This window comes from Antennarius striatus, chromosome 14 (genome assembly GCF_040054535.1).
Source record: "Antennarius striatus isolate MH-2024 chromosome 14, ASM4005453v1, whole genome shotgun sequence".
Classification (NCBI taxonomy): Eukaryota; Metazoa; Chordata; class Actinopteri; order Lophiiformes; family Antennariidae; genus Antennarius; species Antennarius striatus.
In genome coordinates, this window is record NC_090789.1 from 9,970,779 (window position 1) to 9,995,849 (window position 25,071).

The window sequence follows — 25,071 nt, forward strand, 5'->3', positions numbered from 1 at the left end:
TTGTGGAAATGTTTCTTCCTTACATGGATCTACTGTTCGGAAATGACACTGCGAACTTCATTGCAACCAATGAATTTCAGTGAATTTCCTTCTTTTAGCATACCGCAAACTTTAAGTTGGTTTTTAAAAATTGTAAAGGTAAAACAGCCCTTAATAGCAAGTATAACACCAGTAACAATTTAAAATCTGGCTTTAACCTTGTAACTCCAAGCGTGTCACATCTGATCCATGAGTTTTGAGAACATATCATAAGTATGATACTTTGCTGAAAAACCTGATAAATACACTTAAACACATGGATCTGTATTTTGCATGTATAAAAATGACAGATGAAGCAATCATTTATACAAACTGATATTGAATTTCCTTTTTTTTTAAATTTGTAAGACGATTTGATGAACACTCCAAGTAAAAAATAAATAGAATAGGCTACTATTTGATGGTTCAGGCTTTACAAGGTGATTAATGAGGAGAGGGTCAGTGAGTAAAGGCCTGAATGTAAATCAGGGTGCTGGTGTATAAGCCATATATAGACATGTCAATGCCAAAATGTTTATTTTAGTAACAGTAATGACTGCAGTGAGATAGAGGGGATGACTGACGCCAGGAGACACACATCGAAATAACCCAGATTCTGCCTGACAAGCTGCTAGATGCATGATACGAAGTGTGGATTGGTTACATTTCCAGCCAATCAGTTTTTCTCATCGTCTCTTGTGACTATGATTTCCTGATGACCTTTTGACCCAATGGAAATTGGTGTTAGTTTCATTTTCGTTTGTCAAATGTGATGGGTCCCCCCCTCCATGAATTTACATGTCTGGTGAAGCTATTATATAGGAAATCATATACTTGAAACTTTTAAAATTCTATTACTCCTGTCAAGTAAGTCAAATGTGTGTACTTTTCCTTTTTTTTTTTTTTTTTTTTGGTAAACCAGGGTCAATATTGGAACTTGTTTGTTGTTCTGAAGCTGTGCCAACCCTGACATCAAAATGAATGAATAGGCGATCAGAGGCTACTGCACATTTTATACACTTGCCACTTTAAAGTTCTTTTATTTTACAGAGCAATAAAACATCAAAAAGGAAAAACGTTGCAATTTAAGGTAAATGCTTTACAATTTAAAATTCACAAATAGCAGGCACAGAAATGATGCATAGATCCATTATTCAAATTGGAGTCTAGAGAGGTTTAAAAATAGATTTGCAGTAATTACAGGGCAGAGCAGGCAGTTTTTAGCTAGAACTTTGTCAGTCAAGGCTCAGCTAACATCATCTGGCAGGTTATTCAAAGTCTGCGCCACCAGGAGGCCACCCCCAAAAGTCCTCAGGGTTCCGCAGAGTTCAGAGGTTACATGCATGTCAGAGAGGCATTTGCGTGCCAACAAATTTTACAAATTTCACAGTGCAATCACAGCCGCACCGCTCATCCTTGTTTCTTGGGGAAAGTCAGGAGTAATATTCTACATGTATGCAGGCATGTGTGTGTGCGTGTGTGTGTGTGTGCGTGTGTATGTGTGTGTGCGCGTGCGTGCGTGTGTGTGTGAGCTTGAAATAACAGAATTTTCTTTCTACATGTCCTTCACCCAGTGTAATGTTTTTTTCATGAGCCCTGAGGCAGCGTTACTCAAATTAGGGGAATAGCAGTCTTTACCAATATTAAAACAAACACACACACAAACACACACACACACACACACACATACACACACACTGACCGGTTGAATATGCCATCATGTGTGGAAAACCAGACAACAAACTCTGATGCCTGTTAATCATGTTGTCAAACCACATCCTATCAACTATGTGTTAAGTTAATTGCACTATAAATGGAGTATTCTGCATAAGGACCTATATATCACATTAAGAACAGGTGCGGATGTACTGACCACCTGCTACCAACACACACACACACACACACACACACACACACACACACACACACACACACACACACACACACACGCACACACGCACACACGCACACACAGCCAAAGGCAGTGACAGAATGGGAGCACAAAGAGGAAGAGTGGACTGAACACACTAAATCCGCATCAACACCCTCCTACGTACAGACTGTGTCAGGTTAGGAGACAAGACAACGTAAGCAAACGGATAGAGATTGATCGGAACTATGCTGCCTTCATGGACTGTGGGAAAAGAAATAACTACCAAGTATGAGACAACCATGTATAATTTACTCCAATGAAGTGGTAAATACTAATACAAGGGTTAAGCCGGACGTAGGTTCATAAACACAGTGTTTGTTTTGAATTTAACATTTTTTGGCAATTCAGTGAAAAGCAAAACAACGGGACAAACACACATTTCCCTTTAAAGATTGAATGATGAACCTAAATCTGTTGCTCTACAGAACGCCCTTAAATTCTCATTCGTTATCCATACTGTTCTCCCCAAACATTGTGGGACATACCTGACACTTGCTCTGCTAAATGTTGCACCATGTTCATCCACCAGAAATGGAAAGTCAATGTTAAGAGAGCTTAACCATTAACCGTTATTGAAAATACTCACAAGATGTTGCTGTAAAGAAAAACGGAGTAATTACTGGCCCCAAAAAATTAATTTTAGAAAATCAGGACAAGATTAAATAGGCTAAAAAAGTCTGTAGATAAGCTTTTGTGGTGGAGATAAAGACTATTTCTATGTACTGTCATGCTGAACTGGTGTCTGTTTTAATTATGTTTTTTTCCAAATAGTTTGGGTAATCGAACACAAGAAAACTTCATATTGAAGGACTTGCTGTCAGAAAGAGCTTGTATAGGTTTTACAATTGTGAGCAGTATGACTAGTACACATTATTAAAATATCTATCTATCTATCTATCTATCTATCTATCTATCTATCTATCTATCTATCTATCTATCTATCTATCTATCTATCTATCTATCTATCTATCTATCTATCTATCTAGGATGAAACAATGAGAATTGCACATGAATTCCAGCCTTGCCTCCTCTGCCTGTTGACACCTCCACCTTCACTCAATTGCCGTTGCTGATTTCCATCAACAGTGAAGGAGATCAATCCTGTTTTATGGATTCACCGACAAGCACTGGTCAAAACAGCACCTGTTCCTGACGTCGTTCAGACTACTGAAGGCCAAGAAAGGATCTAGGTTAAAAACTATCTTGTGAATATAAATTGGACCAGATGCTGCTGAACTATTATAATTACAGCGGGGCTGACTGTGTGCTAGAAATTACACAGATTTCCCACCTTGATTAGAGAAAAGTGGGTTTCATCACTTAACTGGGTCTCTCTCAACCCAACAGTGATTAAAACTCACTGAGATGACCTAGATAAACTGGAATCAAGAGGAGAAGATGGGATTGCGATGAAGGGAGAGAGACACCACCCACATTGAGAACCACAGATTCCTCATTAAGAAGAACACCACGGGATTCATTAAGTACTACTCTCAGTGTTTATCTCAATCACGCATTGCGTTAAACCACTCTTTACATACCTTTGATCCCTTGACAAACCTGACTTGCTTGAGAGACACAAGAAGTGTCTGGGAAATCACAAAATCGTAAGCTAATCAGGCATTTAATTGCCTTTGATTGCTATCCTGCAGGGGATTCTTACAAGGCTTGTTAAAATGCAGTTTGGCTACATTTCCTGTGGTGCAAAATCTGGAGAAGTGGAGGATTGGTTTTTAAAGTTTGAAGACTCCCTGGATAAATGCTGGAGCTTCACAGCATCATTAAGAAGTAAATAACTCCTGCTCTGCTCTGATCCTGCCAAAGCAACCCAAAGAATACAGTTTTTAAGCAATGGTCTGGTTTTGGTTCAAAAAGCAAGAATTACCACAAAGAAAAACACAAATGACCTGATATTTAAAATGTGACAGCATGGTTGTCACAGAAAGATCAATAACAAACAAAAATGGCATTTATGCCATTAGAAATAAGGGAATAGTAAAATCACAGATTCTGTCTTGGTGAAAGAATTATTCAAGTTTTTTTTACTGGTGTTCATGGAACAAAACTCAAATCAAATCAAAAACCAACCAGTCACAGAGTTACAACATATTGTACAGACAATTGTCTGTACAATATGTTGTAACTCTGTTGTATTTCTTGCCAATATTCAGTGCGAACGTGCTTCTTTTAACAACCACGATTTGTCATGATTAACACATAACAGAAAGGTCTGATCGGGTCATTTTACTCTGTCTGTTCTCTAGAAGATTCAAAGCAACTGATTACTGACTTAGGAGAAACTTGTTCTCTCAGCCGTGCATCAACATTTTCCAAGTCGTTTCATTCTGCTTTGGCTGAATGGAGACCGCTGACCTGGATCATCAGGTTGTATGGCTGCTCAGACGTGCCAAAGCCAGCAGCTGTTCATTGGACAGAATCCTCTCCAGCTTAATTATCATCTTTTAGTCTGCTTGCGAAAATAATGTAGCCACAAGAGGACACAAGCCAGTGTCTTATTGTGCCTGTCCCAAGCCCGGATAAATACAAAGGGTTGCGTCAGGAAGGACATCTGGTGTAAAACTTTTGCCAAATCAAGCATGTGGATCGCACCTATGACTTCCATACCGGATCGGTCGAGCCCCGGGTTAACAACGACTGCCATCGGCACTGTTGACCTACAGGGCGCCGGTGGAAATTGGACTACTATTGGTCGAAAAAGGAGAGGAGGAAAGTGTGCCCGTAAGAAGAGAGAGAAGAGGAATGCCAAGATTATAGGACTGAGAGTAGGGACGTTGAATGTTGGAACTATGACAGGAAAAGGTAGAGAGTTGGTCGACATGATGCAGAGGAGGAAGGTAGACATACTGTGTGTCCAGGAGACCAGGTGGAAAGGTAGCAAGGCTAGAAGTTTAAGAGCAGGGTTCAAGTTGTTCTATCATGGTGTAGATGGGAAGAGAAATGGAGTAGGAGTTATCTTGAAGGAGGAGTTTGTTTATGAATGTCTTGAAGGTAAAAAAAAGTGTCAGATAGAGTCTGAAGCTACAAATAGAAGGTGTGATGTTCAATGTTGTTAGTGGGTATGCTCCACAGGTAGGATGTGAGCTGAAGGAGAAGGAGAAATTCTGGGTGGACTTTGATGAAGTGATGAAGAGCATACCTAGAAGTGAGAGAGTTGTCATTGGAGCAGACTTCAATGGACATGTTGGTGCAGGAAACAGAGGTGATGAGGATGTGATGGGCGGGTTTGGTATCCAGGAGAGGAACACAGAAGGACAGATGGTAGTTGACTTTGCAAAAAGGATGATAATGGCTAAAGTGAATACTTTCTTCCAGAAGAGGCAGGAACATAGGGTGACCTGTAAGAATGGTGGTAGGAGCACACAGGTAGACTACATCTTGTGTAGACAGTGTAAACTGAAGGAGATCAGTGACTGTAAAGTAGTGGTAGGCGAGAGTGTAGCCAAACAGCATAGGATGGTGGTGTGTAGGATGACTCTGGTGGTGAGGAAGATGAAGAGGGCAAAGACAGAGCGGAGGACAAAATGGTGGAAGCTGAAAAGGAAAGAGTGTTGCGTGACATTTAGGAAGGAGTTAAGACAGGATCTGGGTGGTCAGGAGGTGCTTCCAGATGACTGGACAACTACAGCTAATGTGATCAGGGAGACAGGTAGGAGAGTACTTGGTGTGTCATCCGGAAGGAAAGTAGATAAGGAGACTTGGTGGTGGAATGAGGAGGTACAGGAGTGTATACAGACAAATAATAATAATAATAATAATAGACCTTTATTGTCCCACAGTGGGGAAATTTGTGGTTAGCTAAGAGGAAGTGGGACACTGAGAGGACTGAGGAGAGTAGACAGGAGTACAGGGAGATGCAGCGTACCGTGAAGGTAGAGGTAGCAAAGGCCAAACAAGGGGCTTATGATGACTTGTATGCTAGGTTGGACAGTAAGGAGGGAGAGACTGATCTATACCAGTTGGCAAGACAGAGAGACAGAGATGAGAAGGACATGCAGCAGGTTAGGGTGATTAAGGATAGGGATGGAAGTCTATTGACAGGTGCCAGTAGTGTGATGGGAAGATGGAAGGAGTACTTTGAAGAGTTGATGAACGTGGAAAATGAGAGAGACTACAAAGACTAGAAAGGGTGGATATTGTGGACCAGGAAGTAGCAAAGGTCAGTCAGGATGAAGTGAGGAGGGCACTGAAGAGGATGAAGAGTGGAAAAGCTGTCGGTCCTGATGATATACCTGTAGAGGTATGGAAGTGTCTAGGAGAGGTGGCAGTAGAGTTTCTGACTGGGTTGTTCAACAGGATCTTAGATAGTGAGAAGATGCCCGAGGAATGGAGGAGAAGTGTGCTGGTGCCAATTTTTAAGAACAAGGGAGATGTGCAGAGTTGTGGTAACTACAGAGGAATAAAGCTGATGAGCCATACAATGAAATTATGGGAAAGAGTAGCAGAAGCTAGACTAAGGGCAGAAGTGAACATTTGTGAGGAGCAGTATGGTTTCATGCCAAAAAAAGAGTACTACAGATGCAGTATTTGCTTTGAGGATGTTGATAGAGAAGTACAGAGAAGGTGTACAGGCAGGATGGAACAGGTGGAGGAAATTGTCAGGTGTGATGTGTGATAGAAGAGTTTCAGCTAAAATGAAAGGAAAGGTGTACAAAACTGTGGTGAGACCAGCGATGTTGTTTGGTCTAGAGACAGTGTCACTGAGGAAAAGACAGGAGACAGAGCTGGAGGCAGCAGAGATGAAGATGCTGAGGTTCTCTCTGGGAGTGACCAGGAAGGATAGGATCAGGAATGAGTACATCAGAGGGACAGCACATGTTAGAGGTTTTGGAGATAAAGTCAGAGAGGCCAGACTGAGATGGTTTGGACATGTCCAGAGGAGAGATAGTGAATATATTGGTAGAAGGATGCTGGGTTTGGAACTGCCAGGCAGGAGGCCTAGAGGAAGACCAAAGAGGTTTATGGATGTAGTGAAAGAGGACATGAAGGTAGTTGGTGTGAGAGAAGAGGATGCAGAAGACAGGGTTAGATGGAGGCAACTGATTTGCCGTGGCGACCCCTAAAGGGAAAAGCTGAAAGGAAAAGAAGACGAGTGCTTGTGAAAATACAGCAGTTTTCAAAATGATCACAGGTCCATTGTAGGGGTCAGGATAAAGGTGGGGCGTTCACTCTTCATCATGCACCATACTGGTGCAATATGGTGCTTCATCGGGTGCAATAGATGGAGCACCCACATACTTAGCTGCTACACTGTAAATAGATTTTGCTGTTCAGACACTTTTCAATTTACACTTTACAATTCTTAACTTTTCTCTGTTCTCCTATTTATCTTACATTTTTAACCTATCTTTTCTTAACTTATCTTCTTTATCAACCGGGCTTACTGGGACCTTCAGAGACGTATTTCGTACTGTCATATGTAAACGTGTGTCAGCATGACCAATAAAGACTCAGACTCTGAGAAGCTATTGCTTCTCATCATGTTCCCTGCCATCCACAAAAAACTGTTTAATCTCATGTTCACTGAAGATGAATCCATTCACCTAAAAGAAGGTAGCTGCTTTACAATTCAAGTACAGTATGTTTACATGTAGGCTTTAGGTTTAGTCGTTCAGGCTTTCCCTGTGTCCTCATCTGGGGGTTCTATCAACAAGGTTGAGATGAGAGATCAGGAAACATGAAGATGCCTGAGCAGGTGCTTCAGTGTTGGCTCAATTCATTCGGCGCTGCTGCCAGTACACCTAATCCTGAACAATATCACGCACCGACATCCACCACAGGCCCGGTGCGACGGAATGCAAAGGTTGTTGATGAAGTCTGGCAATGTGGAGTTAACACTTCTATAACTGGCGTCAGGGTTTAGGTGTACTGAGGACAAGGACTGAGCTCAGCCATGTAGAGCAGGCTCTTGTTTGCTAGGGGCCCCAAGCTCAGTACCAGCAAAAGTACATGTGCACCACCCAGTGTCTGTGAGAAGAATCACAGACAGGTTAGTCAGAGCTGCTAAGGCACACTCCATACAGGTTTAAAGCTCCAGTCAATAGAAATTTTGCTTTAATAAATCCCCCATACTACTACCACTCCAGGGGTCTGGCTCCACACTGAATAGTTCGGCCCTTTGCTTTGGTTATTATTGTCAAAGACACAACGGCTGGTGCCCAGCCGTCAAACGCACCAGGTTGAGGGCTCGCTACTGGACACAGTAGAATATTATATAGCTAAATTAATTCCCAAGATGAGAGTAGAGACCATAACAAAACGTCACGAATGCTACAGTTAATAAGTTGGTTAAAGAGTTAAGAACTGCTTCCTGATATCCTAACCCCAACAGTTGTTAAGTGTTATTCTGCCATCTGACCTACATTTATTGTTTCACTCACTTAAAAAAAAACACCCACAGACTGGCAGTTTTAAAATGTTTATTAAAAAATAAAATAGAAAAAAATATTTACATAAAAATGTCAAAAAAAAGCTGGGCAGCTCCCTCTGATGTGTCCATTTAGAGGGCCGCTGCTCACATGAATCAGCCAGGGCAAAGAGGGGCTGCTGCCTTTTCCCAAACGGCAGCTATCAGTTTTAAAATCCCTCATTGTACAGCAATGGGGGGGTAATATTACATTGCATCGGCATGTACATGTACATGTGTGTGTCAAAATCTCAGCCTTCTTAGCCCCTCAGCGTCATTTCCTTTCCTGTGACTTAACACCAATCAGTGTGAGAGTGAAGAAATCTTTCTTGGAGCACAATCAGGAACTTTGCTAAACAATTATCAAACGCCGTCGGATGGCGAGACGATGCGGGAGAAGAAAAATGAACAATGAGCTGCTCGAGAACGCTGAGATGCACATAGATTTGAATCCATACAGACTTCCATAGATACTGGATGTCAAGTCTTTGCTGTGAAAATGCCGGCAACTCTGACCCAGTCAACAACCTCTCATACCAAATTCATTTCAGCATTCTATCAGGTCTAATTTTTAATTTTCAAATACATCGATGTTGTTATTCGACTTTATATCCAGCTACTATGATCATTTCATATGGAAATGGATTCACCTCCCTCTGGATTTAGAATTGATTTGGACTTTGTCGGGTAATAGATGGGGGGAAAGGCTAAAAGCGTGACCTTTGAAAAACACAAAAAATCTTCGGTTTTTGTTTTTGGTCGAATTAATGTGAAAGGAATTTCCCTACCTGGAAGAAACAATTGGGTCATGATTTATTTACCTGCTGACCTGTTGGTCAAGGGTGAGTAAAATTGATGTGTGGGGCAGTTTTAACTGAAAGACCAGAGTTGCCTTCATTTAAATAACAAGAAAACGTAAATTGTGTAAAAATACAGAACAGAGCCTTGGTAAAAGATACAGAATTGCCGACGGATGCTTTGGCCCCTATGAAGTGATCCTGCAGAGTGCAAGTCGCTCTCTGAGTGCACTTATTCATCGACTCTTGGGCATCTGATTAAAAACCGTTTGTAGCAAGTCGTGAGTCTTAATACTTTCTCACACACGTTTCACTATGTCACACACTACACAGACCCAGAACCCAGCCACCGACATTAACACCCCCCCCCCCTTCTTCACATCTGACAGACATGTAGAAAACTAGACTTTGAAACATCTCAAGACCTTCATACAAACACAAGGGGGACAAGGGGATGGATTTGGAGTTCCCAAAGCTTGACTTAGTAAGTCTGACAGTCAGTAACTTCACTCCAGTCCAACAAATGGTATTTATCATTTGGAGAAAAAAAAATCCAAATGGAGACAGGAGATGATACAATAATTAGAATGATCCACTTGCATAGTAATAACACCTGCGTGTGTACAAAAAGGGCGAGTCACAGCCTTCGACAGTCCTGTCTCTGGGTGAGCGTTTTGGGACACGGTGTGCTCACGGAAAATGACGTACACACACACTCCAAGTAAACACAAAGAAAGGCATTGCAAAACAGCGGAAGTACCTGGCAATCAAATGTACACAAGATTCCTGAATGGAATCAAAATATAACTCCCTTTCACTTAGGGTCCTTGATTCAGGAAGACTCCCCCTCCCTTACTCCCCTTTGTCCAGGACCAGAAAGGAGAAAACCTTATCGCTGAGCATCTTATTATTGGTCTGACTGGTTTACAATTGTGGGCAAGAGAAGAGGTGACTTCAGCCCCGAAGATCGGATTTCCACAATAGTGTCCTTTGACAAGTGACAATAGGAGGATGTATCAGACCTGAAATCAGTGGCTTTTTGTCCTCTTAACCTAATCTTGATCTTCAAATTCAAGTCAGGTAAACTGTTGCCTCCTTGGCCTCAACTCTCTCACAACTTGTGTTTCAGAGACAAGGACAAAAACGAACATATGAGGATGTTTGTTTAACAGAATCATGGCTTTCACACCAAAATCCTGCTCTGTCTGGAAGTTCTTTAAAATCACCTCCAATGAGGACCAACTAGCAAGCCTCTGCCAGCCTTCCCCCCAACCGATAAAACATGGCAACAACACAATCCAACAGGACACACACCCACACACTGAGCTTATGCTATCTCTCACATTCTCTCCCCTCCTGTCTGAGGATATCCCAGGATCCAATTCACACCCCTCCACTTCCCTCCAGGAAGCCTGAAAAATAACTGGGCCATAGAACGGAAGTTCCACCAGGAATTTCACGCTAGCTTCGCCCATTTATCCCCAAAGATCTGAAGAGATGGAGAGAATATCTAGAGAGGACAGGTCTGTATCCCTCCGATGCATCTTCCCTTTAACAAACAAAACAATGCAAGCTAAGAGGGCAGAGAAAAGGATGAGGGGTTCATCATCATGACAGACGGGCACACACACAAAAACACACACACACACACACACACACAACTGAAATGCTGCCTGGCGAAGTTTCGTAAGCAGAATTTAAAATTCTATGAAAATAAAACAGTATAAAAATGCCTTTTACAAACATGCACACAAAATTAAATAAAATATCACTTTAGTTGCAAAATAGAAAAAAAAATATTGCACAAAAACGAAAAACTTGTTTTGTTTTTAAGTGTATAAACTGAAAAAAAGTAACACTGAACAACAAGCAGCTTAGCTGCAAGAATCAATATGAGGTCAAGTGAACTTGGAAATGGTATCACCGAGTCTTAAAAAATAAGAAACAAAAATGGAAAATCTAAAAACCCTGAAAATGAAAATGAGGGGAAAAAACTGTGAAAGTACAAAACTGTGAAGGAATATCATGCAGGAAAAAAGAAATAAACTAAGTAGAAGGAAGATGCAGAGCTAAGGGTGGGGCTTCGTGTGGCGGTAGCCCCCACACTGAAAACTGCTGGTCTCTGGTCTTCTGTCTGCATCCCATTCGGAATCACAGCGAAGAGGGAGGACAAATGGCAGGGGGGGGGTGTTTCTATCTGCTATGGCCAACTGGTAGGCTGTCCCTCTTTCTACGTCGCAAAGTGTTGCGGTGATATTGAGTGTGAGTGTGCGTATGTGTGTGTGTGTGTCCACGGTTAGCCAGAGCAGGGTTGTTGACCAGCGGCGGGTTGTGGAAGTTCTTCATGTTGAACTTGGCTGCATTCTGAGGAATGGAGAGAAAAGTGTGTCAATAAAGCCTTTCCTTTACTGTCCAACCGATCAGTCCACCTTTATGACGGATCTCCTCTGGATTCAACAATCAAACATCAAATTTAACAATCATATTATCCTGCCTTTGTTAACTGCTTGTGAATACACAAATATCAGTCATCAATGGCTTCAAAATAAAGGAAATAAAAATCAAACTATAATCATACTCGAATGAAAAATTTGATTAAATGGTTAAGGTAACTCCCCATCTGAGAGTTGCCGTAGCAGCAGGAACAGGTACAAACCAGAATATGGAAACATCAGGTCCCAGATCATCATTTACAGTTTAAGGATCTGTTATTATTTACAGATAGTGATTACAAGTGTAACCTGATTGTTAACTAGTCTATAGAGAGAGAAAGAAGTGAGTGTGAGAGGAATCAGATGAGAAACATAAAATATGAAAATAGTGCGTGTGTGTGTGTGTGTGTGTGTGTGTGTGTGTGTGTGTGTGTGTGTGTGTGTGTGTGTGTGTGTGTGTGTGTGTGAGAGAGAGAAAGAGAGACAGGTTTGCCTTCACAGTGTGTTTGTAGCATCCGGCGCCTACCTTGTGTGTGTGGCTGAAGTGGGGGCTGGGCGGAGGCTGGGGGCTGGAGGGGGTGGGGGCGGGGGCATGAGCATGGGCTGGGGGGGGCATGTGGAAGAAGTGGGGGAGCCTGGTGTCAATACACACCTGTCTGCCAGGTATGGAGTGCATTGCTAGACCAGCGGGCAGTGAGACGCGAGCCTGAGGACGGAGGGGTGACATTTAGTTGTTGCCGTCGGTAACGTCGGGTAAGCGTGATGATGGGCTGGAGCCGCCGCGGTGAGCTCACCTGAGACACGGGAGGAATCAGGAGACGGGGTCCTCCCACGCCGGGCTTGCTGGTGCCTATGCTGAGGCCCGGGGGCAAAGCAAGGCCCAGAGGTGTGAAAGACGGGTATGGATGCAGGTGTGGAGGAGGGACGGGACACGGCAGTGTTGAATCAGAGTCCTGGAGGAACAAAATAAGAACGGTCACGTATGTCTATGACAAGCTCTTGTATGTTTGGACTTAAATGCCGCTGCTTCATAAAATGCAGACTGGGAGCGGAGCAGATGTTTTTTAGAGAATACAAGTGGAAGAAAGGCGTCATCACTTCAATTAAAACAAAATGTTATCATAATTGAAATTTGAAATTGAAAAGATTTGCTGCTTCTTCACACAAGAAGAAATACTGTGTGTGCATGCTTTTTTTGTTGTTGTTTTCCCTTACGTTGTCTGACCCTGACAGCGATGACACAGAGGAGGCGGATGAGTGCTGGTGGGGGCTGGAGATGGACATGGGGGAGTCTGCGCTGTGGGGCGACACAGAGTCCCTGTGCTGGTCTTCATGCACGACACCGGCGATGAGCACATAAGGCTCCGGCTCTGACAGCGGCTCTTTGGGAAGTGAAACTAGAAGATAAAAAAATTGGAATGTAAAGTTATCATACAGGGGATTTGATTAATTACACTTTTCTTCATCTCATCTGTAATAATGGTCACATGTAGTGTTTTACTACGGTTCCTAACAGTGTTGTTCAATTAGATGAATCATCAAATCATCAGCTTTATTCGAGTAATATACTTCCTGTTTGTTTCAAGCAGGTTTCCAGCATATATTTTATATAATCTGAGGAGCCGTACCTCTGTTGTCTGTTCGAGACAGATCCCTGCCCCCCCACTTCTTTATGATCCACTCCCTGTAGTGGATCACTTCCTGGGTTAACCCGATTATCCTGCCCAACATGCTGCAGGGAGGAGAGAGGGAAGTTTAAAAACAAAACAAAACAACCTCTTATGCCATTTTGTCCCTTCACGGGGCTAAATCCTAACCTTTCAGAGTCTTTGTTGGGATACGATTGGGCAAGAGGTGACACAGCATGACTCAGGACAGTGTAGGCATAGTTAAACACCTGCTTGACATGCAAGGCACCATAGGAGCCCCTCCCCACGTCATTTCCTGCAAGAAGAAAGACAAACGTAACAACATAATAAATACTGAGGAGTCATTTGGTCTCACTCTTCAGTGATGAAGGCAGAAGTTTGTAAAAGATCACAACTAAAACTGAATGTGACCTGGAGTAATCTATGTGTTGCTTTTATTCCAATGACTTTGTGTCTCATTGCTGTTGGCTTTTTAACCAGTGCCACCACCTGTTTTCTCTATAATGACAGCAAAGCAGTGAAACTGACCTGGAAGCAGCGGGTCCTCTATGCAGAGCAAGGATGGCCTGTATCCATTCATCATTCCCTTCATGATCTCCTCTTTGGCTATGTATACACCACCATTTTTGATGCGAATCCCTGTTTTCAAGTAGTTGAAGTGGCGGCCATACAACTCAAAAAATTCGATCAGCAACACACCCAAATTCTCGTGGGGGTTCCTGGCATCGATGCGTGGATGGAGCTGGAGAAGTGAACATTGAGTCTGGATTAGACTGAACTTCAAATCATTTTAACAATACTTTAGTTAGTTACCACTGACAACACACTGGATATGCAAGGAGCAGCGTATGATTACTCCATCACTGTTATGAATGCGGTTATTGGTTAGAAACAGTATTACTACATCAAGGGAAGAGACTAGAGTTGCATTATAACACCTCCTACTTCATGACAACTACTTTACTTTCATAAGTACAATTAAAAGGATTAACACATTGTGACTGCAATGACATCCTGGACCAGAGCTGCTACTCCTCTGCTCTGTTAGCGGTGTTCCTTCTGCCTCTTCCTGTACCTGTAGGAAGCTGATGACCATGAGGATCAGGCTGTAAGAGCTGATTCCTCCTGTGAAGACTTCATTCAGGTCTCTCTGCAGTAGAAACTGCTTCAACACAAAGATCAGGTAAGGCAGCACCGGAAACATCTGAGGGATACAGACAGCGAGTTAAGAGTCCACCAACAGAGTGAAGGATTTTAATTATTTTAATTAACAATACTGCATCTTGTAACAGCAGAGGTGTCGATCTTTGTCTAAGGATTGATTCTAATAGTAGAGTCTAGTATTGGATTTGTGTCATGCATCAAAACATCAAGGGGGGGGGTGGCGAGGTCAGCACGGGGTTGAATGGATTTAATTTAATTTAAATTTATTTTATAAGGTTTATATATATATAATTTTTTTTATACTGTTTTATATTTTAATTCAATTTTATACTGTTTATATTTTATTTTATACTGTTTATATTTTAATACTGTAATATTTTTTTAAATTTTATACTGTTTATATTTTTTAATTTTATACTGTTTATATTTTAGTTATAGTTTAGTATATAAGTCCTGTTAGTGCTGCATGTGTCTGTCTGTTAGTGTAGTGTATGTCTTGTGGCATGTCCTGTGATGTCAGTGTCAGTTCTTTTTCTCCTGGTGTTTATCCAGTATTATTTGTTATGTAATGCCTGAGCAGTGGATATATACAATTTCCTCCGGGATTAATAAAGTATCTATCTATCTATCAATGAAAATGTTGCTACTTAATATCAAGTGTTTCTGTGGTAACTTTAATCATATTTTTTATGTTTTTCTTTTAAGAAACTATAATGCAAAACCAGAGGATGCCTGCTAATGACACATTTATTGCATCTTCACTTTGTATTTATTCAGTTGTGTTAAAGTCATTGTTACCCTCTACTTACCACAGAAATAGTGTCTAACTGGGTCAAACATTCTTTAATATGTATTTCATGAGGCTTCCAAGTGCCTGTGATTTGATAATGTAATGTCCTGAAGGCCTAGGAATGGGAATCAGCAGGGCCTGCCTGACTTTTTAATGTTCTAAAAGAAAAAGTTGCTTTTTGTCAGTGTTAATTGTAAATGCTGAAAATTCACCTTCTTCTGACACTGGAGACACATCTTGTGTCTATTATTTCAGTGCGGATAACGCTTTCCGGTGTGCTGCCCGTGGATATGGCCTGTGAGGATCAAAACTGCTCTATTGCTGGCTTCAAGAAGTGTCACGACAAACGACGTGACAAAGAATTAAGTTCAGAGATGGAGATTCAAAGTAAAAAGATGACAAACTTTTGAAATATTTTACTCCTTCATGGCAGCCCAACCTCAAATTGTAAAGGTTTACATTTACCATGTCTCATCTTGTATTGTGGTTCTTTTTAGTGGTTAGCCTTTTGAGCACTGGAATACTTTCAAGTGAACACGTGTGAATTTTAAGCCTCATGTGAATCCAACGAGATAACAAGAGATGACAATGGAAGGCACTAACATGTGGTGACATTTCCCTTTAAGGTCACTGGTAGGTAACCTGAAGTGAGGATTAACTTTAAGGTGACCCCTGAATGACATGACTGCACAGGCGTCTGTTACACCCATAGTTTAAAAAACCCCCCACACATTTGCAGCAATCAGTCAACAAAAAAGGGGCAAACCTTACCGCATGCTGGGGCATTAGTACCTGGAATTTCTGTCCTACAACTACAACATTGACTTTAACAGCACTGAGGGGATTTCACCTCCGTTGACGTGTTTTTCAGCAACACACTGACTTTGCCAGTTCAGTGGAGATTATACTGAGGCGGACCGCCGCAGTCAGTTCCAGCTTCGCTTTGGAAACAAGCCGAGCCAAAGCAAGATCAGAGCGAAGTGCTTTAAAAATGCTGGCTCGTCTGATCCACAAGAGGGAATTTCCACAGTTCTGTATTTAGACCTCACTGTAAAATAGTAATTATGTGACTCCTCTGGTAACTTTTATTTAAATGTGTCTTCGTGACCTTTGCCTGCTCTCCTCCTCCATCTCTCTGGCTCTGTTCAGAATTAAAATCACTGCTGAGCGATCTGATCACCACACGGTTTAAAGTGAAAGTGTGAATAAAGGACGGACACGCTGAGGATTCTTGTCAGGTCTGCTCGCTCTGACCGGATTTGGAGCTGATCCAGCCTACATTTTCTTGCATTGTGTGCAAGCATGTCATAGGGTACATGTAAGAACACATATTCAACTTGCCTCATCTGCAAGACAACAGTCAGTCATCTGGACGCCGTGTGATATATTTATTTGGTTGTCTGTAAATTACATGACGTGTTTGGACTCTTACCTGCCAAGGTGAGCAGCAGATGTTTGAATGAACTGTTTTGACCGTTTTCTCTTTAAATTAGTAAATAAAATATCACCAGACTCATTCAAAACACTGATTTTATGAATGGAATATTTGAAATGCTTTTTTTGCACTCCTGCAAATTCAGTTGAGATCAGAAAATATAAATTTGACGGTGCTTGTTTTCACACTCTGTACTTCAAGGGTGTCTAAAGAACTAAATTATGTTGGTACTGCTGGGGAGAAATTCAGGATGAATCACTCGGCACCATATTACAGTGAAAGATGAAGAAGAACTAGTATAGCCCAGTAAAGAGCAGCATCGCTCTCAGGACCGGGACAATATCAAATCTGAAGAAACCTGGGCAATATATTTAAAACAATCGAGTACGATATTTGATCAAGTCACCTGCAGCAGTTACAACATTATCAGTTTTTCTGTTTCAATCTGTTTCACCATTAAACCTAAATTTATGAATGATGATCACATTTTATCCACGACAAACATGTCAAGTTCTATAAATACAGCAAGCATTAAAAATACTAAAATAATCATAATAAATATTAAATACTGCCTGATAATTTTAAAAATGTATTGAGTAGCTGAACTAAGATGAAAAACACTATGTTGACTATTTGGACATTTTTGTAAATTCGGCAAATCTTACTCATTAAATCACATTATGTCAAACTCAAGGCCCGGGGGCCAAATGTGGCCCTCCACATCATTTTATGTGGCCCGCGAGAGTATTAAAGGTCAGAATGTCTAAAAATAAATAAGTCAAAAGTGTGCTTTGAACAAATTTCCCACAATGCAGTAATTGAGTCCACTTTTTAGGTGACTAGTCCTAAGTCTGAATGAGGCACCGAGGTTTTGAACAAAGTTAATGTCCTAACTTGTGTTTGATGTTATTTTTCTTTATTCTTTGGAAAATTTGATCCTTGATTGATGGAGTTCTGTGGGTTTCATAACCTTTATGTTATAACAGTGAAACAAACCAAAGATATTTTTCTGTGAAACTGTAATGTTTAACTTGAATGAGAAATAAATTCAGAGTTACTTAACATTAAGGAGTAATTACATTTATTTGACATCTATGTTACATTACATTGAGTTACATTTAGTTACAAGTATTAGTTACATTTATTAGTTACATTTATTACTTACATTTATTAGTTACATTTGGCCCTTGAACTGAGTCATAACTGTCAGCTTGTGTTGTTCTTATCTGTTATGAGCAGACTATGAATTGCACAATATGGTTAGATTGGATTTTTATTTGTTTAAAATAAAATTTCTAATCTTTGGTTTAGTGAAACTGCAAAATATACAAATGGATTCCTGGGCATCACGTGATCCTTTCTGGTCCTATTCAATCACCGAATAAAAATCACATTAGGATAAAGTGTTTAAATGTAAGATGTGGATCCTGACTACATCACATCAACACATCTCACCTTAACATAATCCTTTATGAAACTCGCTGCCTTGACTCCAGTCTCTACATTGAAACTGATATCCACCTTCACCTCCGTTTCTTGATCTGTCAGCTTGATGATTGGCACCTGAGCGCAGAAAAAACAAAATGTATGAGCGAACATGCGACTCCAGTCATCAACAAAGAATACTTTCACTGCCTGTTGAAAATCCATCTGTGGCAAAGGGAAGTGCAAAACCGATCTATTAATTATCGTGTCAGTCAGGACAGAATTGCAGCTCGCAGCGGTTACGCAGGTCGTGTGTCCGCCCCACAGGATGATTAGAGCATGCTAAAAGCTAACGTAACTGAAGGGTTGCAGCTCTACAAACACTGTCACTAAAATAACTACTCACATTCTCCAGCTCTGTTTAAGCTGCAAAACACTGGTTTCACTTCAAAACACAAGTAAACAGTGGGCTCACCCTGAACCAGGGGTGAGAGGCTGACGACCGACTCGCAGAAACAGGAGATTGTAAATTTACAGTGACAAACGCAAAGTGACCACGTAAGTGAGCGAGTGTGTCATCTGCACCACAAACAAGATGGAAAACACTAATTGAGGGTCTCCTTTTCCTGCTTGTACTTTCACGGGGATTAAAGTGTGAAAGAGCCAAAGCTTTATAGCTATAATCCATTTGAAGTCGAGAGAAAATTTTCTGAGATATTTAGAGGGCTACCAAATTCAGATTTGTTTGGTATCAGTCCCAAGTCTTTCTGCAACACTAAAATTAATCGTCAAGCAATTATTTCATGGCAGACTACAGTATTTTCTGCACTATAAGGCACATATAAAAGCCTTTAATTTTTCAAATACCGACATTGTGCCTTATAATCCAGTGCGCCTTATAGTGCAGAAAGTGTTGTAATTAATCATGACATCAGTGTACACAGATGTGTTGAGAAACTCTTCACATTGACTCGCCACTCACCGTGGCTTTGTCCAGCACTTTGATGGAGAAAGGTTCAGCCACGTTATGCTTGCGAAGCGCTTGTTCCAACTCCTGCAGAGGGGGACGCTCCCACTTTCCAAACACCACCAGGTCAATGTCACTGAAAGGGGGGATGAAGTGTTAAAAACCTGGCAAGTAAAACACACCGTGTGTGAAAGACTATAGAGAAACACAAAGGTCTCACCTTGTTGGGAGGTACAGCCCTGTGCTGAAGCTGCCAAATATCTGTACCTGAAAAAATAATTTGAAGAAAATATTAAAATCAGTCGATGCTAATCCTGAACACGCCACATGTATACATTAGATGAAAGTGATTACTTCAAGCTCACTTTAGTAATAACGTTTTTGTTTTTTTGTGGTTGGATGCAATGATTAAAATATGAACGTTGCTGTAGAGACACTATGTAGATACTCTCACATTCTCAACCTGGCAGTAAAATAAATCTATACAATTCACACAGTAAAAGAAAAAATAAGACAGAAAAACAGAAAATCCCAAAACATTCCGCTTTCATGAAACTGCCCCCACTAACGAGGTAGAAAAATTCCTAACACATGTCATAGCTCCTACAATCACATTCTAACTTATACTCACCTCAGCTTATATACATGCGACAGTACAAATACTGCATCATACTAACAGCTCATTTGTTGCAGTGACGTATGAATTCAAATCTTTCCAATCTATCAGGAACTAGGTATTTCCGGCTTCCACTTCCAAGACTCTGAACGTTGCCAAGTTGGGGGACTGAACCGCCAAATTAAGAAAACAATAGTTAGAAAGAAAGCTGTGCTTGGGGATGGAAGTGAAAGCTCTCCAAAGAAAGCAGCGGAGTCCCTACCCTTTCCATCTGGTAAATACGACAAGGCAATAGCACAAAGACAAGCCAGGATTAATAGGCTGCGATGAGAATGGAGGCTGCTACAAATCACAGGCTTGATCCATTTACCTGACAATCTGACTCACAGTGAAAGAGGGGAAGACTGGCAGCCAACAAATCACCGCTGCACATGTTTTACATGACTAAGTAATGAGAGGCAGCATTACATCAACCCCATGGAGCTGCACCACTCACACAGCTGCAGGGACCTCCATCACTAGCTCTGTACATGTCAATATACAAATAGAAGAAGAGAATTTTTTTCCCTCTATTTCATTATTTTTGTGAATTTAGCTCAGAGGAATAAGGCTGTGAGTCGACTGACCAAAACAATGTCCTGATTGTTCTTTGAATACTGATCAATGGCACCATTCGTCGCTCAACTATTCGCTTTAATTATCCCAATAATGACTGAACCATGCAGAAACTTGACTCTTTAGAATAAAGATAATATAGCGAACAGTACACAGAAGACTATAATGGAAACGTTTCATTCTTAAATTAACAGCTACTAGATAAGCTGCAGTTCCCTGTGCATGAGCGTAGCCCCGCCCCTTCATGCGAGGCAGGCCAATCAGAGAACAGGAGGGGGAAGCGCTGTGATACACTGCAGATGCATTCAAGTGTTTTGTGTGGTAAAACCGTTAGAACACTCTGTAACATGGAAAAATGCTCCAAGTTTATTTTTGTCAGTCATTTTTATCAGATCCCCAATCAAGACCATCTTATCAGTCGGGCTTATGCCAGACTATTTCTGAGCAGGACCACATGCCAAACGACCAGCACCGAGTCCAGGAATTTACTAGTCTGGACCGAAAAGACAGCCCGGTATAAAAATCCTTGTTGATGAACTGTCTTGAAACATCTAGAAACTGATAAAACCAACAACATCCAGCAGCAGGATTTGGTTCCCTTTGGACAACATCAGGTTTGCATCCCCATTACCAATCGTTGTGCCTTGCTAAATTGGCCGGGTGCTGATGATAGCTGTGTACTTAGCATACAGATGTGAGGGTGGTACTAATCTTCTCATCCCACTCTTGCCAAGAAAATGAATAAGCATATTCCCAAAAATGTTGGCAGTTACCCTGAAGTTTAACAGAATCCCAAACCGCTATTAAGGAGCCTCACTCCAGACTAACTAAACTGGATTTTAACCGCAAATAAAGTTAACTACAATGAAATTCTCATTTTTGGGAAACTGACTCATGAACCTCATGTGAAGTACAATAGAAAACAGTATTTAAAAACTAGACAATATGTCATCTTTCAAAAGAAAACACCTCATTTTTTCAGTCGAAGAGTATTTGAACACTGTCTGAGGAATGCGATACTGCATTTTCCCCGTATGCCAAATTGTAACACTGATATGAGAGGACTGTGATTTGAAACTCTTTTCTCCAAGAACCCAGAACCTGAAAAATGGGCCAAAAACAAAACCAAACTAACAAAAAAAAAACCCAAAACAGAGGTGTGTGTGTATTTTACATCCGCAGTTGGCCACAGCTCCTTGATGATCATCTCTATCCGGTTCACCACCTCCTTCCTCATCGCTGCTTCCTCTGGCCGGGGAGACATGAAGTTGTAGAAGTCCATCACCTCCTCGTGGAGTCTGGACAGACAGGAGAAGGAGTCAACACCATGGTGTTAACAAGCTGCACTACTCTACAGAGAGACCAGTGTAAAACGATACATGATCAGGGCTACGTGTCTTGGTATTAACTTCATATTAACAGAGAGTCTTCTAAACATGTGATTAGGTGAAAAGGTATAAACCTCAACAGAAAATGAAAGCTATTCCTCATTCTTATCACTGCTCTGACAATCGAACAAACAAACACAAACTTCTGTCTGTAATGCTTAAATCATGAGTGTCAAAATTCATTACTGTATCCTAACCTTATAGTAACCCATCACTGGTTACCTTAACACGACCAGCTCGCACAAAGGACAGGAGGCAGACCTATCACAAGACTTCTGTCATTATCAGAAATAACATTATTAACAACAACTAACATCTGAAGCTTTGAGACAGAAGCCAGAAGAGGTTTTAGTAGAACAATAAAGGCTCTAACACCCAGTGCATAACAAAATGTTAAGACTTCCAACTAGTCAAATAACTTTGAACAGTGGAACTCTGTTCAGCCCTGTGGCCCTTCATTTTTCTGAGAATGCATGCAGTGATGTCAGTGCGAAATACAGAACAGGGCGACTGTCACCATCAATTAGTGGAGCCCTGGAGGAAATGCAGTCAGTTCGTGCGCCCACTCTTCAGCAGATCGGGAGGATTCCTGCCAGTTGCCCGTTTCTACAATTAGGAAGGTGGTTGTTGGGCTGTACACACACCAAAAAAACTACAGAACTTCTTCTGCTGCTATTCTACATACAGGTAAACTAGCTCGGAGTCAAACATCGGCATTAATGGAATCAACGCTGGTCACACTGGTGCGCTCGACACACACACACACACACACACACGCACATCCATCCTAATGTCATCCTTGATCAAAATGAGATCAAGACAGTATAGTTCTACAATAATTCTGATTTCCAGTGTGTATTGTCAATGACTCGACATAGGAGCTCAAAGGGAACCTCTGACAGTAAAATTCTGTGTGGCCAGATTTATTGTACAGAAAATTTCAAGATTTCAACGATACATTACAAATATGACAAGAGTCTTTCAACACGTGGAAAAGTTGCGTCTGACAGCTTCTGTCAGAGCAAATTGGAAAGTTATAAATCTATAGATTATGCTATATTAAAGAATAAACCTTACAACAAAAACAATATACATCTACACAAATACTTATCTCTCTCTCTCTCTCTCTCTCAAAAAAAGAAACCCTAAATAAAAGAAGTAATATTAACCTGAGAAAACACATTCACTAGAGTTATGATCTGGTAAAAATTAGTTTCGTTTATTCTGAAACTGGCACTGCTGTCTGTTATGTCACACTGTGAGGTGAATGTTCACCAGGAAGAGGAAAATTAACTGCATCCACAAGAACTTTGGAATACAAGCTTATTTTCCGAAATTGTAAAGACAATGTGTATAAGTTGCCCTCTTAACACACATATTTTCAATACACGGATAAAGATCCACATTTTTGATCAAACATAAATAAATAAATACCGTCTTGTTGTATAGTAACCCATCACTGGTTACTTTAACACGACCACTTTTAAAGCTGAAGTTGTAGCAGTGGGAATAACTTTTAACACATTTTAGGGTTAGTGTGAACAACATGACGTCACAGACCATTCATTTACTTGAACGTGTTAAATGTTATCCAACCATCTGAGCCAACACCTGGCCACGTAACATTTCACAATTACTTTTTTGTTTGTCATTTGAGTATCGCCTCTTTGTTTACTATGCTAAATTATTCATAAGAAAAACCTACATTTGATTTAAGAGAGCTACTTAAATAACTTTAACATAAAGAAAGCCTGTTGACAAGTTCGCTGACAGCACGGACGTGAAGGGGTATCATATCCGGTCAAGACCTCCAAAATAAAACGTCAAATTAGAATCACCGCTCATGAATTTGATCAATGATTCTGATTGATTTTATATCTCTATAGAATACGATAAACAATTAAGCTTCTGCAATCGAGCTTCTTCATAGTTTGTTGAGCATCAGCGCTATTACGCTCTGAAAGTACAGAGGGGTAAAAAATAACTTCCTGTCACGCTTGCGCAGACACTCTGTGTCTTTACACAATTAATCGATCAGTGGATTTTTAGTCTATTGGTCCACAGTTCAATTCTAGTTTGCAGTAAATGCTGGATACAGGACCTCAGATCAAAATACATAAAACAAAAATATTACCAGTAGCTTTGAAACCGCGAAACTCGGATCGATGTCAGCTTCTAAATTCCAACATCCACTTACCCGAGGACACCAGGGTTGTACCTCCTCGTCTTCCAGGGTGTCCAAGTGCTCGCATAATTGCCATTAGTGCAGTTCGAAAGCAAGTAATTCATCCCATAAGTGCTCGCTTTGTTGTCACTTTTCCTCCTGCTGGGGTGGTGACTGTGTGTGTGATTTGCAGGTACGGAGGGGTGAACCTGGTGGCGCTTAACACAAATCTGTTGAAAATTGAAAACCGGGTGCTCCTGCAGGTGACGGTGATGTTGGTGGTAAAAGTTAACATTATTGTCCATGTTGTCGCTCCTGTTGAAAAAAAGATTGGCACCCCCGCCGTTTTGATTGATATTGCCCGTTATATTCCCACCCATAGTCCTCTCGAGTAAGCAGCTGGAAGGGGGGCAGTCCAGCCCGGATTCCTGCGAGGACGACGATATAGATCCCGTCTTCTGGGGCAGGATTTTCCCCTCTCGCGTTTCAGCTCTGCTTACCGCGGAGAACGAGTGAAGTCCGTTCCCGAGGGGCAGCAAGGAGATCGCAGTGGCGCTGCTACCAGTGTTGGTGCTCATGATGCTGTGATGGCTGCTGCCGTTAGCGTTACTGTTACAAATGCTCTTCTTGCTCGATGCCACTGCGGTCGCCACATTTTTTAAAACATCCAACACAGTGAAACTCACGCACTGGTTCTGATTGTGGAGCCGCTGCTGAGTGGACACCGTCCGCACTCCCTGAGAGGTCTCCCAGACGTGCATCCATAAGGCGTTCGCTGGTCCTTTCTGCTCGGGCTGAATCCAAGCTACCCTCGGATCCATTCAACTTATACCTCTGGCTCACCCCCCCCCCGACAAGTATCTGACACTAGCGAGGCCGTCGTGAACCCAGTCCGCGTCCTGGACCTTACAAAGGTCGATATACTATCCGGGATGATAAAGACAAGTGTTTTAATTTTCCATCCGAATTAGGACCATTGATAAAGTGGCCCATATACACCGCTGGCTTGAGAAAAATGCTAACCGTTTCCTACGGGAATTCAATATGGCGTAGTCGCTTCAAATCCACGCGCATGCGCACAACGAGGGGTTTCTTTAAACGACGACTCCCCCCCATCGCCCCCCCCCCCCCACACACACACACCCATCCGCCCACTCCCTCATCACTCCGGTCTGTGGATGAATTACACGAGGGGGGAAAAAAAATATTTTAATTTTATTAGATTAATGAGCCATTCTACAATTAATCACGTGT

The 25,071-nt window shown here is 41.4% G+C and overlaps 1 protein-coding gene across 2 annotated transcripts; it reads right to left on the reverse strand.

Annotated features, from left to right (window-relative positions):
* Nucleotides 1–7,508: 7,508 nt before the first annotated feature.
* Nucleotides 7,509–24,867, reverse strand: tent4a (terminal nucleotidyltransferase 4A). Of its 2 annotated transcripts, none has more exons than XM_068333001.1 (13): nucleotides 23,851–24,867; nucleotides 21,440–21,563; nucleotides 19,255–19,301; nucleotides 19,050–19,170; nucleotides 18,098–18,205; nucleotides 14,329–14,457; nucleotides 13,782–13,995; nucleotides 13,422–13,548; nucleotides 13,233–13,336; nucleotides 12,820–13,001; nucleotides 12,399–12,557; nucleotides 12,257–12,310; nucleotides 7,509–11,536 (listed from the first exon to the last, which is right to left on the reverse strand). In XM_068333001.1, exons 1-13 carry the CDS (start codon nucleotides 24,636–24,638, stop codon nucleotides 11,366–11,368), a joined length of 2,328 nt encoding a protein of 775 aa, XP_068189102.1. In that variant the 5' UTR covers nucleotides 24,639–24,867; the 3' UTR covers nucleotides 7,509–11,365. The 2 variants fall into 2 exon arrangements, with proteins under 2 accessions (XP_068189102.1, XP_068189101.1); XM_068333000.1 differs by having other exon boundaries at nucleotides 12,131–12,310.
* Between the last annotated feature and the right edge of the window lie 204 nt (nucleotides 24,868–25,071).

Coding starts and splice junctions, on each gene's coding strand:
- tent4a (XM_068333000.1), bottom strand. CDS start 24,638: ATGGATCCGAGGGTAGCTTGGATTCAGCCCGAGCAGAAAGGACCAGCG. Junction 14,458..18,097: donor TCATAAAGGATTATGTTAAG/GTGAGATGTGTT, acceptor TGTATCCCTCAG/ATGTTTCCGGTGCTGCCTTA. Junction 13,996..14,328: donor TGGTCATCAGCTTCCTACAG/GTACAGGAAGAG, acceptor TCACTTCTCCAG/CTCCATCCACGCATCGATGC.